Genomic DNA, 18,918 nt, shown 5'->3' with positions numbered 1-18,918 from the left:
CGTAACAGATTCTACAAGTCAGCAATCAAAAAAACTAACAAAAAAATACTATTCAGACAAAATTCAAAATGCTAAATGTGCAAATAAACAATTTTATGAACCAAATTGCCTAGAAGGAACTCATCCCACTTCTCAAGAATTCACAAACAAACTGGCAAATCATTACACAACCAAAGCAGACAGGTTGGACTCCTATTTAAGACAAAGGAAAAGCACCAGCACTGACCCTTTTCCAAAAAAACCTCCAAGAGTAGGCTAATCCAGCCTCTGCTTTCCTTCCAACAAATATCAAACATTGAATTTATGGACCTGGTCAAAGCAATAAATCTTCAAGAAAATTCTTCTAACTACCTCTGCTGCCACACTAGTAAGAAGAATCATCAACAATTCCTTAGCTAATGGAACATTTCTGGAAGACCTAAAAATGTCATACATATGCCGATTGCCAAAGAAAGCAAACCTGGACCCGCCTAACACTGACAACAACAGCCCAATTACAAATGGACCTTTCCTGGGCAAACTAATAGAAAGAGCAGCATTCACCCAGATGTCACAATTAATTGAGTCATTCCATACTTTCTGACTTCCAAACCGGATTCCGTCCAGGAAGAGGCACAGAATCTGCCCTCATTGCCATCTGGGATGACCTTAAGAACACAGTTGACTGGAACAGGGTTGCTGCACTACTTCTCTTGGACCTCTCAGCTGCCTCTGATACAGTTGACCATGACACTCTAATACAAAGACCCTACGAAGCCGGCATAGATTGGACTGCTCTTGTCTGGATCATGTCTTTTCTTCAAAACAAAACAAATGTCATCCATACTCCCCTTTCTTCCCCCTTGCTCATCCAAACCGTACGTCACAAAAGCAGGGGATCCTCAAGGCTCTATCATCTCACCCACGCTTTTCAACATCTACATGAAGTCATTACTTTCACCTCACTTGCTATAATTATGCACATGACACACAAATACTCCTAAAACTGGAAAGCCCCACAGACATTGAAAACTCAAAAATGTTCAGTTACCTCAGAGCAGTTGATTAGTGGATGACATGGAGCCAACTCAAACTGAATGCTTCCAAAATAGAAATGCTCACATATGGCGATTGGAAAAATTATGACCCACTCGCGGCCTGGCCTAACTATCTGGGAACACAGCCTAAAGTTTCTAAGGAAGTAAGAAACCTCAGAATTACCATGAACTCCAAACTATCAATGAATGCCCAAGTGGACACACTGGAAAGATCAAGATTTATTACTATAAAAACTCTGTAACTGATCTTTTCCCACCTGGGATTTCCACACAGTGTCCAGGCTACTATCTCTCTTGCACAGTCTAAACTAGATTACGCCAATAGACTCTACCACGGATCATCATTAACAGCTATGAAAAGACGACAGCGGATTCAGAACTGTGCTGCCAGATTAGTCCTACATATACAGCCACAAGCCCACATCTCCCCTGCCTTGAAGACCCTACATTGGTTACCATTTGCTAGAAGATTCAAATTCAAGTTGCTTTGTATCACCCACAAAACGATACATGGAACAGGGCCGCTTTCATCAGGAATAAAATCACCAAACACATTTAACAAAGGAACCTCCACTCTAGATTGCCACCTCGTCTCAAAATCCTACCAAACAAAAAAAAATAGATGCCACATTATTCTCTGTTCAAGCAGCCACACTGTGGAACTCTTTAACCCCAAACATAAGATCTCCGGACAACTATCTTATCTTCAGAAGACTACTCAAGAGTTGGCTCTTCCCCACATAACTACCGTACTCAAACATAAATGTGCAGCATATCCCTGTGTATATAAGCATTTATTTAGATTATATGTATGTATAGAGGTATATGTATTCCTTTGTATAAATGTGTATAATAATTATGTTTATAAATATATAGATATTCGTTTAACAAATGTACATATTACCTATAGTTATATTATTTTATATTTTACTTGTATATAGGTAACTGCATAATTAAATACGTTTTTATCATAACTATTTTTCTACAATTGCTTCACTATTGAACTATTAAAAGAAAAAAATTATAAAAACATTTATATTAGCTTTAAGTACAGCAACACTTGAAAGTCTGAGTTTATTAAATACAACCTAAATCTAGATATATTTCCTTCCTTATACACATATACCTTCCATGTACTTATGTATCTTTATATTTATTGCTTTACTTATAATTCAGCATCTCCAATGCACTACCCTATATCTCACCCTATACCTCTCTCAATATATCTGGGCGGAATTTGCGTTGTCGCGCTACGCAAAGCTCCGCGAAACTGTAACATATCCCTGTGAGCACGCAAAAGTTCAGCGAACACGCGGAATTGCTTCTTCCGCCCGTTCGAAATGATTTTTCCTGTTTGCGAACGCTGTTTTGCGTGCTCAGGAGAAATATCTTGCAAACAGGCATTTTGAAAGCGCAAACAAGCAAAAAATTCCACAAAGCTGCGGAATTTTTGGCAATTCCGCATTCTCCGTGGAAAGCGAAATTACCCGAATTTCGTAAATTCCGCGAGCGGAACGGAATTTACCGCCCAGGCCTAATCTACATACACACCTTCCATGTACTTATGTATCTTTATATGTATTACTTTACTACTAATTCAGCATCTCCAATGCACTACCCTATATATCACCCTATACCTCTCTCAATAAATCCTCTACCTCCCCTCTGACTCATACCAAACCTCATTCTCCTACTATGATCCCTCAAAATAACCCTTTCTAGACTCTTCCCTCCTCTACTGCTCCTTGCATCATCTCAAACCTCTTACACTATTCGGATCTCCTAAACAACCCTTTCTAAACCCTTCCCTCATGTATCCCTCCTAGACCTATTTTATACTTCATCTTTATCCCTAATCCACTTCTAGAGATTCTTCCCCCTCCATTGCTCTTTTACTCATCTCAAACCTCCTTCTACTGCTATGATCTCCAAATAAACACTTTGTAGACCCTTCCCTCTTCTATCCCTCCACTATCCTTTTCAATCCAACTAACAGACTTACATAGCCACCACTCAAATTAATTTCATATTTCACCACTAATTCTTTTTGGGTTCCGAAGTAGGGTGCTAGTCCCTGGAAAGAGATTCAGCACCTCATCAGGGGTAATAAGTGCTATATAAATGTAATTACAATAACAATTATGAATATTAATATGAAGAATAGCACATTATTGCACATTTCTGTGGCTAAACTTTTAGATTCAGTATGAGATGCTCGTGGCATTTGGGTTCAAGTCACTGCTAAAATGAAATAACTGATGAATCTGCATCACTGACTTACCTGAATGCCAGAGGGTCCCAGGAATCCTTGCTCGCCTTGAATTCCCTGCTGCCCCTGTAAGGTATAAAATTGCAATAACTTATAATGATCATGAAACACTTTTTTTTTCGCTGTGTGTAATGGGAAGGCTTCACTGTGAAATGTGGTCAGCGGTAGCAGTATGTCACTTCACTTAACACAGTCCAGCACACCTTACAAGACCAGAATGAAAACCTGACTAGAACCTCTGGTAGGTAAGATACAGGAGACAGCGGAGAAATGCATACTGGTGTGGCTGAACGTGAAGGTCGAGTAGACAGTTTTCAAGGATTTTCAAATATAGAAAAAATAATGCAATCTTATGCAGGTATGTAGAGGTACGAGCTAGCCAGAAAGTGCTGAGCAGAAGTTCAAGACCTTAAGGTATATTTTTAAGAATATTAACAAAGACACAGAGGGGTTGTGATGAGGGGATAATGTTTTGTTATAAGGTGTGTCTTCCATTCTTAGTGAAGAATAGGAGCGTGGCTACCAAATGAGCAAAGGCATAATGTTTTGTGAAGAGGTGGGTCTTCCATTTCTCATGTAGATTAGGAAGGTGCATACCTCAAGGGTGAGGGGATAATTTTTGTGAAGAGGTGGGTCTTCCATTTCTCCTGTACAGTAGGAAGGATGTTAACCCCAAGGATGAGGGGATACTGTTTTGTGAAGAGGTGGGTCTTCCGTTTCTTCTGTAAATTAGGAGGTGCGTATCTCAAGGGTGAGGGGATACTGTTTTGTGAAGAGGTGGGGCTTCCATTCTCCTGAAGAGTAAGGCGCTAGGTACTTAATGGGTAAGATACAATAAACTGTGAAGAAATGGTGTGAGGGTCAGAATACCACAATCAGCTCACTTCTCATCAGCCGGGGTTTACACACATGAAGGGGAAATCTTTCCACTGAGTCTCTGCCACTGGAGTTCATTACCACTGCACCTTTCCTGTAAAACTGATAAAATGAGGTTCAAAAGAGCACTGAAGAACCCACCATCCATATACGGATTCAAAGCTACTGAACAGATCCTTGCATTATCTCTCTGGCCCTCTTCCTCATCCTGACCTAAGAGGTGTCCCACTGCAGGAGGCAGGCCACTTCAAGCCAAAGATCTCCATTTCTTAAAACCATTTTTTTTTCAATTAAAGCGCTTCCTTTCTTTAGCAAGCATGAGATCTCCCTTCCATTCGGGAATCCTATTCTTTTCCTGTATTCATTTGAAGACACATCTTTTGGCTGTAACTCTATCTCTTCTTTGGTTTCCTTTTAGGGAGTGCTACTCTGTGTGGCTCAGTTCCTGTTTTAGGAAGACATTGCTATGCAGTCTCTTCTTTATTTACAAAGTGTGTAAGTCCTTTTCTGTACAGAGGTAGCCTCTGAGATTTAGTAAGTATTGCCCCTTTCTTAATACATTTCCAATTTGCAGTGCTTATCTTCATATGTGCTGTGTGGACCGAAGGGATGCTGGGTTGTGGGACTCTTCTGTTGATCCATTTTACTGTTATGTCACTTCACTACTGAGACTCAAAGAGAGATTCTTATCTCAAATTTTCAGGTACGGGCCTAGTTCTTTGTTGTGCTGCTCTGTGTTCTTTTTCTCAGAATAAGAGACCAAAGCCCCGCTCCTTATCACAAACACCCTGAGAAAAGATGGCACGGTTGACCACAAAACACTCCTTTAAATTCAGATAGGCCTTAACCATGAACATTAGCATCTCCTTACCGAATTCCCCGTCGGCAGAGAATGCTTTTAAAGGGGTAGAGGGATGGGATCTACTTCTGAATCTAAGTGAGGCAGTCCTGCTCCTCCGCCAGAAACTCAGAATTCTTAACTAATCAGGTCTGTTGTGCTATGCCAGGCAGGAGGTCACCTTTCCTCAATACCTGTGTTCAGAGGGTTTCAGTACAATGTGCGCTGGACATTATGAGTAAAGCACATTTCATAATAACTTTTTTGTAGCTCATCTCCTTACGTCAGTCTGACTCCTTACCCTAAGGATGCTATGAAAGAGAATGGCAGGGTTTTGAGACCCTCGTCCAGAGGATGCAATTTCTCCAGTGCCTCCAGAGGAGCAAGATTATGGGGTAGATTCCGATCTCGTTCGGAAAGCATTCTGACCTAATTGGTTCCGGAATGCTTTCCGAACGACTCGGTTTGAGGGAGTCCAACCAATTTGGTTGGGTTCCCATTGACTTCAATTGGATCCTGTGTACTGAACGCGAACACAGGCTCTCATTGAAGAAAGGGGTGGTTGAGGAAAATCGTGCACCCTGTGGCGGGCACCCCATGGTGCCTGCCACATTGTGCATGGTTGGAGACCATGGGGACCCCAACGGGCCCGATTCGGAGGGCCCTGGGTGAAGGGGGCCTGCTACGGGCATCCAAAGACCGAATCCGGCAGCCGATTCATTCCGGAGAAACCAAATCAAAAAGGCTGTCCAAATCGATCATCGTACTCGCTCATTCGGAAACAAAGTCCATAGAGCTGTATGAATCGGATCCGAAAATGCTCTTCCTGTCCGAATGCCTTCCAGAACCTATGCGGTCAGCCCTAACAATTTCCAGGCATCGCACTTGGTCATTCGGAACTGGGAACGAATCGGTCGGAAACAAGAGCTCCAGATTGGATTCGGCAAACCCAAATCTGATTCGGCGTCCTTCCAAATGGCATTGCAATCGATCCCTTAGTAGTTTACTCAATATTATTTGTTGGTCCCCAAACCATCTCGAGTCTGGAAGCCTCAGGTATGTGAATTCTTTTTAAAAAAAATGTATTTCTTTTTATTATTTCATTTTATACCCAGGACCATCATATTACACAGAAATTAGTTATTACTTAATCATGATACAAATTGCACTGGTCATTTAGTAGGTATATACATTAACCGGGTATAAAATTAATTTAAGTAGTTCATAAACGTTTATACATAGCGGGTAAACAAAGGGGACCCAGAAAAGAAGAAAAAAAAGGGGAGGGGTCACCCCTTAGTGTCTTAACGGTGTTGATCAAACTGTACAATCTAATGATTAAGACCATTTTGTAAACAATTCATAAAGTGCATGACACATAGTACATATTGGACAATGAGGCGGAAGACCAAAGTTCACCGATCCTTGATCTCCCTTATCGATAGTCATAGGCTGATAGACTTTTGGGAAACAAGCAACCAAACAAGGCAGGCCATACATATTTCTCCTGTCCACATAAAAAATATACGAAACTTGATTATTTTTTAGCATCAGCTACATGGATTAGCAAAGTGAGGATTGACAAACTCCCAAAAGTGATCTCTGACCATAATCCTTTAGTTTTACATATTGAGGTTGATATGCCCAAAAAGACATACTCTAAATGGACTTTTGACAGGAAGATATTAGTCAATAAGGCATATATAGAGCACCTGAAGAAGTGGGCACAGGATTTTTTAGATACCAACCGATATAGTGCCAGCCAAAATTCAGTCTGGGACTGGGGCATTTAAAGCTGCCCTCAGAGGGAAAACAATTAGCTGTATTGCTAGACTAAGGAAAGAGGCCTGGATCAAAAATGATAGGCTATTAAGACAATTAATAAAAGCAGAAGAACATCATACAACAGCTATATTTCAGGGGAAGAGATGATAGAGGCACAGCACAGGATCTTGGCTATAAAATCTGAGCTAAACAAATGTCTAGCACAGAAAGCAGCGGATGAATATCAAGCGCATAGGGGTAAATATTATGAAACGGGAGCAAGCAGGGACACTGTTAGCGCTCCGAATTAGACAAGAAAGCACCAGAAACCTAATCACAGAGATCCGGTGGGGCGATCAAGTTTATACATAGCCCAAGGATATAGTAAGGGTCTTCAAGAAATATTATGCTTTATGCAGAAGAGTACCATGTAGAACTGCCTAAGTCGGAGGAGGAGGTCTTAGGTCCCCAGTTAGATAACCAGAGAAAAGGGGAACTAGAGAGAGATTTTCCATTAAGAAGTAAACGAAGCTCTACAGGAATTACCAGCAGGAAAGGCAGCGGGCCCTGATAGTATCCCCGTGGAAGTTTATAGGTGTATCTAAACTGTAATCGCCCCTTTATTGTTAGATCTATTTATTGGAATACAACATTCTGGTAAAACACCAGAAACCTGAATGAAACAAACATCATAGTGTTCCATAAAAAAAGAAAACCAGCAGACAACCTCACATCGTATAGACCAATATCCCTCATAAACACAGATACAAAACTATATTCAAAATTGTTAGCTAAGAGGCTGGAGAGGGTCATTGGCGGTCTGGTCTCACCGTGGCAGAATGGGTTTATCCCAGGGCATGGGACGACTGAACATATAAGGCGGACCATCACGCTGTTCGATGTACAGGCTGCCACGGGGGCGGGATGGCCATGATCCTCCTCGATGCGGAAAAAGCCTTTGATCGTGTGGCTTGGACGTATTTATGGGGGATATTGGAGCAAAAAGGGTTTGGGCCCAGAATTATCAGGGCCATAAAGGCAATGCACTCGGACCCTAAGGCAGGAATACAATTGATGGGGGGCACATTGGATCATATCTATATCTCCAGAGGGACGAGACAGGGGTGCCTCTTGATAGAAAGACTGCTGGGGTGTCAAGACATCAACCCTATCATGACTAACGGCTTTGAAACAAAATTGCTAGCCTATGCAGATGATCTGGCTATTCTAACAACGGATCTGATTAGTGCTATTAGTGCAGCTACCCAGATCGCAAGGGAGTTTGGGCAGAAATCGGGATACCTGCTGAATGAAAGTAAGACCTTGATAGTCTGCACAGATAACATTGATATGAGCGACCCTAGGCATACGGAGAGCACCGTATATCTTGGGGTGTGAATCAGCTCAGCAGTTAACACGATAGTAAAGATTAATTTTGACTCGGTGGTGAAGACAATCTCCGCTGAACTTAAAAGGATTGATAGTCTGCATCTATCAATTATTGGGAGGGGGAATGTTTTAAAAATGACCATGCTTCCCAAAATGTTGTATTTATTTCGTCTATCCCTAATCTGATCGATAAATGTATTATGAAAACAATTGAGGGTACATTCACAAATTTCATGTGGCAGTATGGGAAAGTTAGGCGCTCTCTGAAGTATCTGTCTTTCCCTCAGGCAAGGGGAGGGCTGGCACTTCTGAACATTAGGTTTTATCAATGGGCATGTCTACTGTGCCAGATAGCGGTGCTATTTATCTCAGATAGCAGGGAAGCTGTCGAGGAGGCAGGTTTTAACACCCTCCCGTTGATTTTTGAGCTTATGTTGGGTAGGGAGGCCAGAGGATTGCTGCTGCGTAAAATAGACGGGTGCTACTAAAAGAAGGTGCGGTTCAAGGTAATGTTGAGTGCCTGGGAAGTATGGAAGAAAGTTCAAAAAGCTATGTTAATTCCGAAAATAAACTTTTATAGTCTACTTTGGAGATCACGTGCCTTACCGCATGCATTCTACGACATGATGGGTAGGGTATGGGAACAGTGGCATAAAAACGATAGGTGATATGTTATGTTATGTTATGTTATGTTACTGATTTTTGTACCGCGCACAGCTGCCCCAGCCAAGGGGCGTCCTGGCGCCAAATATATTTGATGGAGATCAGATACTTCCATTTGGCGCGATACAACAGAAGAATGGGATTCCAGCTGGGGAGGGTTTTAAATATGTACAAATTCAGAAAAATCTAGCTGGTCGCAGGCCATTGGTATGTCCAGGGGGCAAAATCAATCTATTAGAGCAAATCGTAGGGAGTGGCAGAAGGATCAAGAACATCTACGGCATTCTGTTACAAAGTATACAGGATGATTTGGAGAAAATCGAATCTGTATGGGCAGCAAAATAAAATCCCCCAGATGTTGATGTGTATGAAGCGCTACAATTTGCAGTTAAAACCTTTTGTTCTACCAACCTAAAAGCACAACACTATAAAACTTTATTTAACATCTATTTTACTCCCGCCAAGTTGTTTAAATGGGGTAAAAGGGAGGATGATAAGTGCCCAAGGTGTGGTGAAGGGCCAGCCACCCTGATCCACATGTTCCATGACTGTGATAGGCTACGATCAATTAAAAAGGATATGGTAATGTTTTGGGAGGGGCTGCTAGGGCATAAGATCAACCTATCCCCTACCCTGATGATACTGAGGCACGATAACTGTCTGGGTCTAGAAAAAGAGGAAGAATACTTCATATTTATATGTGTAGCAGTCCTCAGAATTCTCCTAGCATCAGGGTGGAAGAATGCTGAACCTCCCACCTTCCAAATGTGGCTAGTCCGCCTCCTAGGGGTGCATAACCAGGAGTCTACACTGTATATAAGTCGAGGTAGGGAGACGAGGAAGCTGGGGTTGACAATCTGTGCACCCTTACCGAGGTGGAGAGAGAATATGCAGCGGTCGGACACTAGTGCAAGGGAGGGAGTGGGTTAGAGGCCCAGCTGGGATTGATACAGTATTGGTGGCGTAATATGTACTGGTGCCCATAATACAAGGCGGCAATTCTGATATGATAATTTGGTGTATATATTTTCCCCTGTGAATTTTTGATATTTTTTTAGTTCACAACTTTTCAGACGGATTTTAAGGTTTTATGAGCTTTCACAAATGTTAAGAGAAACTAAATGTTTGAGAGAAGTGTTTTACAATATATATACGCATGGCTGTATAAGATGAGTTGTATATATGTATAAAATCAACAGAATTGAATTTATGAAATGTAAAGTATTAATGTATGTGGTTCCAGGGTATTTAAAAATTATAAAATTAAAAACAAAAAAGCACATATCGGACAAAAGTTACCCAAACATATTTACATATAAAAACAAATTTTCAGCCTCATGTACTTACACCCCTTGGGGACTAATCTTCTTGCTGTGGCTCTCTCATTTCTCTATTCCATTCAGCAATGAGAGCCCATATTTTCCTCCCCCAGATTCTAGCCTGTCTGCCCCTACAGGCATATAGAGCCTTCTCTTGGTTATAAATTCCGAGCAGTCTAGCAAGCCACATCTGAAATGTTGGAGGTGCTGCATCTTTCCACCTAGCAGCTAGCATAATTCTGAATACTGCTGTCCCAAAAATAAACAGTACCCCCGTGCGGTATTTAGGGCCAGGGAGCTATCACACCCTAACATCAACAATGTAGGCGTCAGTTCAAATCTGAAGCCAACCAGTTTCTCCCAGAAATCAAGCAACCCCTTTTTTAGTACACTTAATTTGGCACAATCACAGAACATATGTATCAAGGTTGCTGGACCTACCCTGCATCTAGGACATTTATCATCCTGCCTTTTTCCCCACAAAAATAGTTTAAAGGGTGTAAAATATAGGTTAAAAATAGTTTTATAAAGTTGTGCCTTTAAATTTGTGGATATAAATAACTTATCTGAAAGGGATAAACTCATGTATATATCCACCTCGGGGTTGTCCAGTTTCACTACCCAAGATGTCTCATGTTTTCCAAATCATCTGGCAGTTTTTCAACTAGTAAGCTGTAGGTATCCCTGATTTTGTTTGATCTCCTGGTGATAGCTTCTAGCAGAGGTATCCTTTCTAAATTCATCTTATTACTACAAAGAGTTAAAATACTCCTAATCTGTAAAAATGTAAAGTAGTGATTTGCTGGGATTCCAAAATCACGCTGAAGCTGTGAAAATTGCAAGCCTTGTTTCCCCCCCCTTAAAGATCCCCAATTGTGGCGACCCCCAGCTCTTCCCATCTTCTCCCCATATCATCATACACCTGCTGAGGAAATAACAAAGAACGCCAAAGGGGGGTATACCTGCAGATTTTAGAAATCCTCATAAATTTTGAGACTTGCTTCCAGATTCTCCAAGCCCTGTTTATTACTTTAAAACAAACTTTTTTGTAATAGCTCGGCTCTGTTTGTCTTAATAACAGGCCCCGTGCCTCCTCCCCCAAAGCAAGTTCATATACTGTAGGCATTCTCAGATCCTCCTCCATTTTGTTGTATTTAACTCCATTTGTTATGAACAAGGAGGTCATCTGTTGAAGAAGGGCCGCCCAATAATAAAATGTAATATTGGGGATTGTAAGCCCTCCTCTACATTGTGGGAGGGTTAAATATTTTAGTGCTCTCCTCACTTTCCCATACGGCCATATAAAATTAGAAAAAATGGAGTCCAAGGTTTTCAATACATGACTATCCACCACCAAAGGTATTGAGCGAAACAAATAAAGTATTTTAGGCTACATTGTCACTTTCAAATAGTTCCATCTTCCTATAATAGAGAGATGTAACCCATTAACTCTCTTTAGTTCCATAGCTGTGGATTTAATCAAGGGATCAAAATTAAGTTTAATGATATCATCCACTTTAGCGCTGACTCAGACCCCCAAATAGACTGCCAAATCTGCTCGCCTAGAATCATTAAAATCCATGTTTCCTGTACAAACAAGAATGGTCTTCCCTTCATTCAGAGCATAGCCTGAAAGAGTCCCAAAACCCTCTGCTATCTGGGTAATTTCCTCAATTGCCTCTGCTGGATCCATAGTTAAAATGGCCACGTCATCAGCATAATCCAGGACTTTTGTCTCATATCCCCTAGTTACTACTGGCTTAATCTTCTCAGATTGTAAACATTTCACCAAAAGAGGGTTAATATACATAGCAAATAATATGGGGGAACAGGGACAGCTTTGCCTAGTCCCCCTAGTTTCTACGATATTGTTGGACTCCTTCCCCATTATTTGTAACTGGGCTTTTGGTTCGTTATACATAGCTTTGACTGCCCTTATAAACTGATGTCCAAACCCCTTCAGCTCCATTATCCCCCATAAAAACTTCCAGGACACCTGGTCGAATGCCTTTTCGGCATCGAGGAGGATCATAGCCATCTGGCCCCCCCCTCACTGTCATGATATCAAACAATGAGATAGCCCTCCGGATATGATCTGTTGTTTCTCTCCCGGAGATGATCCCATGTTGCCAAGGGGAGACCAGCCGGGCTATGACCCTCCCCAGCCGATTAGCGAGTATCTTGGAATAGATTTTTGTGTCTGAATTAATCAGAGAGATCGGACGTTACGATGACGGGTTGTCTGCTGGTTTCCCTTTCTTGGGGAAGATTACAATATCAGTCTCTTTCCATGATTCAGGGGGTTCCTCACTATATTGGATGCCCCAAAACAGATCCAACAAAAGAGGGACTATTACCTCTCCTAATATCTTATATATTTCTAGCGGAATCTTATCAGGGCCAGCCGCTTTCCCTGATGCCATTCCTTGCAGAGCTACCTGGATTTCCTCGAATGAAATTTCTTTTTCTAGATCTTCCTTAGTTAAGTCCTCCAACCTTTCGCCTAACTCAACATTACCCACTAAACGAGCAATATCCTGTAACACTTCAGCTGATTCCTTGTCAATATTCTTATCCTCTTGATATAATGTTTGATAATAATCCCTAAATACCCCGATAATATCATCTGGATCTGTGTATGTATGCCCGTTCATTTTAATAGAGGGTATTGCATTCAATGAATTCTTCTGCCTAGTCCGAAGGGCTAACCTCCTCCCGACTAACTCACCATTTTCATAAGAGCTATTCCGCTGGGATTGGTATTCCTCTGCAGTTTTTTTGTTAACCAGCTATTAATTACTGTTTTCAGGGTTATTATTTGATATTGGATTTGACCCCCTTCCAACCCCTGTTCTATTAAGGAGACGTGCTTCTCTTCCGCCTCTGCTAATTCCAGCATTAGCTGTTGATTCCTACTCCTCCGTGATGTTCTAACCTTTGCAACAAAACTAATAGTTTCCCCGATGAGACCAGCTTTAAAAGAATCCCACACCGTCCCCCTGCCAGCACTATATCTATTCATATCGAAGAATTCCTGTGACCAATTCTTGATATGCTCAATGTAATCATTATTTACCAATAGTTTCCTATCCAGTGTCCATTTCCTCTGGGTTCTCATAAAGTTTGCATTTTCCATCTCCAAGATTAAAGTGTTGTGATCTGAGATCACCTTCGGGAGTTTCTTAATGCTTGATACCCTTAATACATCTCTTGTACAGAAAAAATAATCAATCCGAACGTACTTCCTGTGCGGACACAAATAATATGTGTAGCCGGCATTATTTGAATTATTCAATGCCCAGGCATCCACTAAACTATGGCCATTATAAAGGAAGGCTAGTGCTCTATAAACTCTGGGCTTTCGACCGTGATACACCCCTTGACTATGTGGTCCTTGTCTAGAGTCGAGTGAAATGCTAAAATCGCCACATACAATTAGTGGGCTAGACCATGATGCGAGCTCCAGCTCCAAATCCTCGAATATCTGAGGGTCATGCTGGTTTGACCCATAAATTGAGCATAGGGTGAATCCTGCCTCTAGTTCTACTATAACCCACCTCCCCAATGTATCCGCTGCCTTTCGCTTGGGCAATCCCCAGTTGATCTTAGCTAGTATAGCAACTCCCCGCATAGTTGAGGTTTGGGAAGTGCATGCTAATAGATTATATCCTCTGATACCCAACAGCTCCTTTTTCCCCCATGGAATATGGATTTCTTGTAAGGATATTACATCAATATTGTTTGTTCTCACAAATTCCGATAACCTCACCCTTTAGGTATATGAATTCTATGCAAAAAATGCAACCTTTTGGAAGGAAAATCTTCTGGAAATCATCATCAGGAGATTTCTTGACCTCAACAAACCTATTTTAACACCCCCATAAAGGATTTTAATAAGGAGTTCCTTCGTTTTACTGTCCCAGAGACTATGTTCAGGTCTATCCCCTTCAATATGGACTCAACCCCCCTTGAGCTTTCAGAAGAGTTCACTTCCATGGTGGCAATTTTCCATCAGGGAGCATTTCAGGCTCCCTCTTTCTAAAAAGGCAATTTAGGACACTCATTGTGTCAGTTCTCTGATGGATGATAGCAGTTATATCCTAAACAAAGAATAGTTTAATCTTCAGCCAAGTCAATTGCTGAATTTCATGGAAGGCCTCTTTCATTCATCCTATGGAAAGGTTTCACTTCCTCCCCATGTGACTCAGAAGTTACAATCTCACCTCCACAAAGACCACCTACTGGCCTGTGGCTTGAGGTTCAAAGGGACATGGCAGCATCAGCTTTTTTCATCCCTTGGGTGAGATTCCACATGACCCGTCTAGTTTAACACATCTTTCTTTACTGGACACCCCTACAGACTCAAAGCCCATCTCTCACCTTCAGTGGAGGCTCCTCCTCAGCATCCTCTGCACCTTCAATCTTAACTATGCATGCCAATCTCAAGAGCTGGGGGTGGCACCCTTCTTCTAGCAAGGTATGTGACCCCAGAGGGATGCTGCTCTTTCATTGGACTAGAGGGAATAACAGCAATCTATGGGTCATGTTGCATTTTGGTCCCTCGGTATCACAACATGTCAAAGAGTTACTCCTGTATGATTACTTCTATGACAAACTTCAGACTTTTGTGAGGTTTTCAGATATTTTCAGGAGGAATTTCCATAATGGCAATTTCCTTTTGTGAAGTTAAGTTCCTCAAGTCCTAATTCAATGAGTCAGGGTTGGGAATGTACTATTTCAGTTTCATTGATCTTTATCGATCTTTATTCGGATATGCACTATCCATAAAAGTACAAACATTTCTCGCATCTATACGTTTTTGCAAACCTAATTTGCATATTGCGTGCAAAACTCTTCATGGATGTTGCTGACCTGTTAGATTGACAAGCTCAGAGTGGTCTTATCGTGAGTAAATTAGAATATTCTGATGCTATATTGAAGAGCTTTGGGACACTGTTACGATTGAGCATGTAACATCTTGTATAGACATAATCTTCAAAAAAATAATGTGTTTGGAAAGTCATTAAAATAACTGATTAATTCAAATATAGTGTGCAAACATTTGGACTTACAGGTTCTCCGACTTCACCCTTGTCGCCTTTTTCCCCTGGTAAGCCAGGTTCTCCCTGCAAAATAGAAAACAACAGTTTGCCAGGAATCCTTGTATACAATAATAAAAAATTAGTAGGACTTGTGTGCATTCCTCTGGCTACTGACCAGTTTTTTTTTTATTGCGGCATGAGCTGCTGCCCAGAGGGCTAGGTGAATACCATCTGCAATGGTGCGAACATGGAGCAGATGTACCCAATGGGGTGAAAATAATTTTTTGCAACATAAATATTTTTGTACTGTGGCAGAGTTGTAGAGAGGTGTTTGTTACGCAGCTGAAAAAATATGTTTTCTTATAAATCGTAAAACTGGTGCAAACTTGCGTAAATATAGTTTCAGCTTTTGTATTTTTGAAGTGTAGAAAGCTGTATTCACCCAGCTAACTATTATGCACACATATCTGAAAGTTTAATGTCACCCAAAGATTTTGCGCATTTTAGACCCGGGCTCCTTTGCCTTGCTGAAGCCTGCTCGCCCGGGCTCTGAAATGGTATGCTCTGTTTTTTTCTGTTTTTCAATTGTTAGATATTCTCTCCATCACAACTCAGTCAGCAGATTCACTTCTACACATTTGGGAATGCATCTTCGAAGTGTGAAACAGGATTAATATAACCTAAATGTAAATGAGGTATTTTAGGTGGATAAAATATGGAATGCATACATTTTTGTTCGCTTCCTCGAATAAAGCAGAAAAGCAATCTAGCAAAGGTTGGACCAAAGAACACCTTTTTAGGAGAATGTAATTGGCATTCGTGAGCCCTGTAACCAGGCTGTTGAGGATGTTTAGCTCCTATTTTTAGGTTTTGCCTAAATCGAGAAATCTATTGTTGTTAATATAAACTTAACAGGGACTTACCTTCCTCTCTTTCCTGGCTTCTCTTTGGTTCCTGTGCGTGCCACTTACCTTTCCTTCATTTCTATTGGCTGTAGTAAATTTTCCTGCATTTACCAATGTTTGTTCCTCCTCTGCTTCTCTTATCAGTTTACCACCACCTAAATACTGTTAACATCTGGTTTGGTGGAACTGTATTTTCATAAAGTTTTGCCTTTTACTCTTGCAGCATATTGAGATAACAATTTATTACCCGGAGAGATTCCATGCTTTGCAGAAAATCACCAGATGCCAGACTGGCGCTGCAGAGACTTGAACCGGGACCCCCAAGTCTCAAGTCAGCAACTCTGCCCGCTGCACTACATCCGCTCCACTTCTGTCAGGGAGTTAATTCCTTCCCGTGGACGATGATTGATGAAAACAGCTCTTTATTCATTGCACAAGCAAAACCGATGCATTCCCAATGCTTGTTGGCCAATGGCAGTGCTCAATTGGTGCTGGGGGCTGCAGAGGATGGGCGCCTGCAGTCAGTTCTGTGGACTGATATATAACTTTCATGAGCAGACTTTGACCCAGAGCAAGAGAGGGAAAAGAAGGGAGCGAAAGAAGGAGAGGGATGGCAAAACAGTGATAAAAGGAGAAAGGAGAGATAAAAAAAAAAGAGGCTGTGATATAAACAGCCAGGGGTGGACGGTAGTGGAAGAAAAAAGGTATCAATCAATCAGGAGTTTATAAAGGGTGCTACTCAGCCGTGAGTGGGTCTCAAGGCGCTGGGGGGGCTCCAGGTCAGTCGAAGAGCCAGGTCTTGAGGTCCTTCCTGAAGATGTGCAGGGTTTGCGCGCATCTGATGTTGACAGGGAGCTCGTTCCAGGTCTTGGCTGTGATGGAGGAGAAAGCTCTGCCACCTGTTTTGCTCCTGTGGATGCGGGGGACCTCTGCCAGGGCGAGGTCGGTGGAACGGAGGTTCCTCTTGGGTGCGTGGAAGGAGAGTCTATCGTTGAGGTACTTGGGTCCGATGTTGTTGAGGGCTTTGTAGGCGTGGGTGAGGAGTTTGAAGGTGACCCTCTTCTCAACCGGGAGCCAGTGGAGGTCTCGAAGGTGTTAGGTCATGTGCTTGTGGCGTGGGGTCCCGAGGACGAGTCTGGTGGTGGCATTTTGGATGGTCTGGAGTCTGTGTAGGAGAGATCTGTTGATTCTGGCGTATAGGGCGTTGCCGTAGTCCAATCTGCTGGTAACGAGCGTGTGGGTGACGGTCCTCCTGCAGTTGGGGGGGGGATCCATTTGAAGGCCTTTCCGGAGGATGCTCAGCTCAGGCAGTTGAAGCAGGTGGAGGCAATGGCGTTGACCTGGTGGTTAATGGCGAGGGAGGAGTCGAGGATGATGCCGAGGTTGTGTGCGTGGTCTGGGGGGGGGTTCCCAAGGGCGGAGGGCCACCAGGAGTTGTCCCAGGCGGAGTTGCAGGGTCCGAGGATGAGAACCTCTGTTTTTTCAGCGTTGAGCTTGAGGCAGCTGTCGTTCATCCGGTTTGCCCTGTTCTTCATACCCTCCTAGAAGCGGAGTCTGATGTCAATGGGGTCCTTCGTGAGTGAGAGGATGAGTTGGGTGTCGTCTGTGTAGGATACGATGCTGAGGCCATGCTGTCTGACAATAACGGCGAGGGGGGCCATGTAGGTGTTGAAGAGCGTGGGGCTAAGAAATGAGCCCTGGAGTACTCCGCAGTTGATGTCGGTGGGTTCAGAGAGGAAGGGCGGGAGTCTGAACCTCTGGGTTCTGCCGGAAAAAAAAGATCAGATCCAGTCAAGGGCAGCTCCTTGCACCCCGGCGTCATGAAGTCTGGCTGCAAGGGTGTGATGGGAGACAGTGTCGAAAGCTGCGGAGAGGTCTAGCAGGATGACGGTGTGTCCCTGGTCAAGTAGCAGGCGGATGTCATTTGTGGCGGCGAGGAGAGCGGTCTCGGTGCTGTGGTTGCTGTGGAATCTGGACTGAGAGGCATCTAGGATGGAGTTATCTTCGATGAAGGTGGTCAGCTGGGTGTTCACAAGTCTCTCGGTGACTTTGGCTGTGAAAGGAGGAAGGAGATGGGCCGGTAGTTTTTCAGATCCATAGGGTCGGCCGAGGGCTTCTTGAGGAGGGGTTTAACCTCTGCCCGCTTCCAGTTATCTGGGAAGGTGCCGGACGTGAAGAAGACGCTGATGGTCCGTTCCAGTTCTGGTGCGATCGGCGGCGGCGGCCCTGTGGAATATGTGAGGTGGAAGGGGTGTGTGGGGGGCTCATGAGTGGGTTTTGTGCATGGTCGCAGTGATAAGTTTGATGGTGGTGGGCTTCCGGGTCAAGATTGTAGGCTGGTCGGCTACGATGGGGGGGATGATGTTCTGCGTTGGTTCGCTGAAGTTGTCGTAGAGGTCTTTGATCTTATGGTGGAAGTATGTGCTGAGCTTGTCGCAGAGTTGCTGGAAGGGTGTGATGTCTGTGGCTTTGCAGAGTGGTTTAGAGAGCTGCTGTATGATGCTGAACAGTTCCTTGGCGTTGGTCGAGTTGGCCCGGATTTTGTCTTTCATTAAGGTCCGTTTGGTGTCCCTGATGCACTGGTGGTGTTCCTTCAGGGCGTTCCTGTGGGTGTTCTGTGCTTCCGTGTTTTTCTGGTTTCGCCAGGTTTTCTCTAGGCATCTGCATGAGCGCCTGGCTTCCTGTAGTCCCGTGGTGAACCAGGTGGCCTTCAGCAGGCGTTGCTTGGCGGGGTGCTGGAGGGGTGCGAGTGTGTCGGCGCAGCAGGTGATCCAGTGGTGGAGTTCTGTGGCTGCGGAGTTGGTGTCAGTCGATGT

General features: G+C 43.1%; 1 protein-coding gene across 1 annotated transcript in view; it reads right to left on the bottom strand.

Moving 5' to 3' along the window:
* COL22A1 (collagen type XXII alpha 1 chain) overlaps positions 1 to 18,918 on the bottom strand; it is a 1,010,593-nt gene that overhangs the window by 184,542 nt on the left and 807,133 nt on the right. Inside the window, exons 34-35 of the mRNA XM_085604869.1 lie at positions 15,228 to 15,281; positions 3,319 to 3,372 (exon numbers count right to left, since the gene is read on the bottom strand). Coding sequence (XP_085460995.1) covers positions 3,319 to 3,372; positions 15,228 to 15,281 — 108 coding nt within the window. The remainder of the gene's footprint in view (positions 1 to 3,318; positions 3,373 to 15,227; positions 15,282 to 18,918) is intronic.

Source organism: Triturus cristatus, chromosome 5_1, assembly GCF_964204655.1.
Source record: "Triturus cristatus chromosome 5_1, aTriCri1.1, whole genome shotgun sequence".
Lineage (NCBI taxonomy): Eukaryota > Metazoa > Chordata > Amphibia > Caudata > Salamandridae > Triturus > Triturus cristatus.
This window is presented reverse-complemented; position numbering and strand designations above follow the sequence as displayed.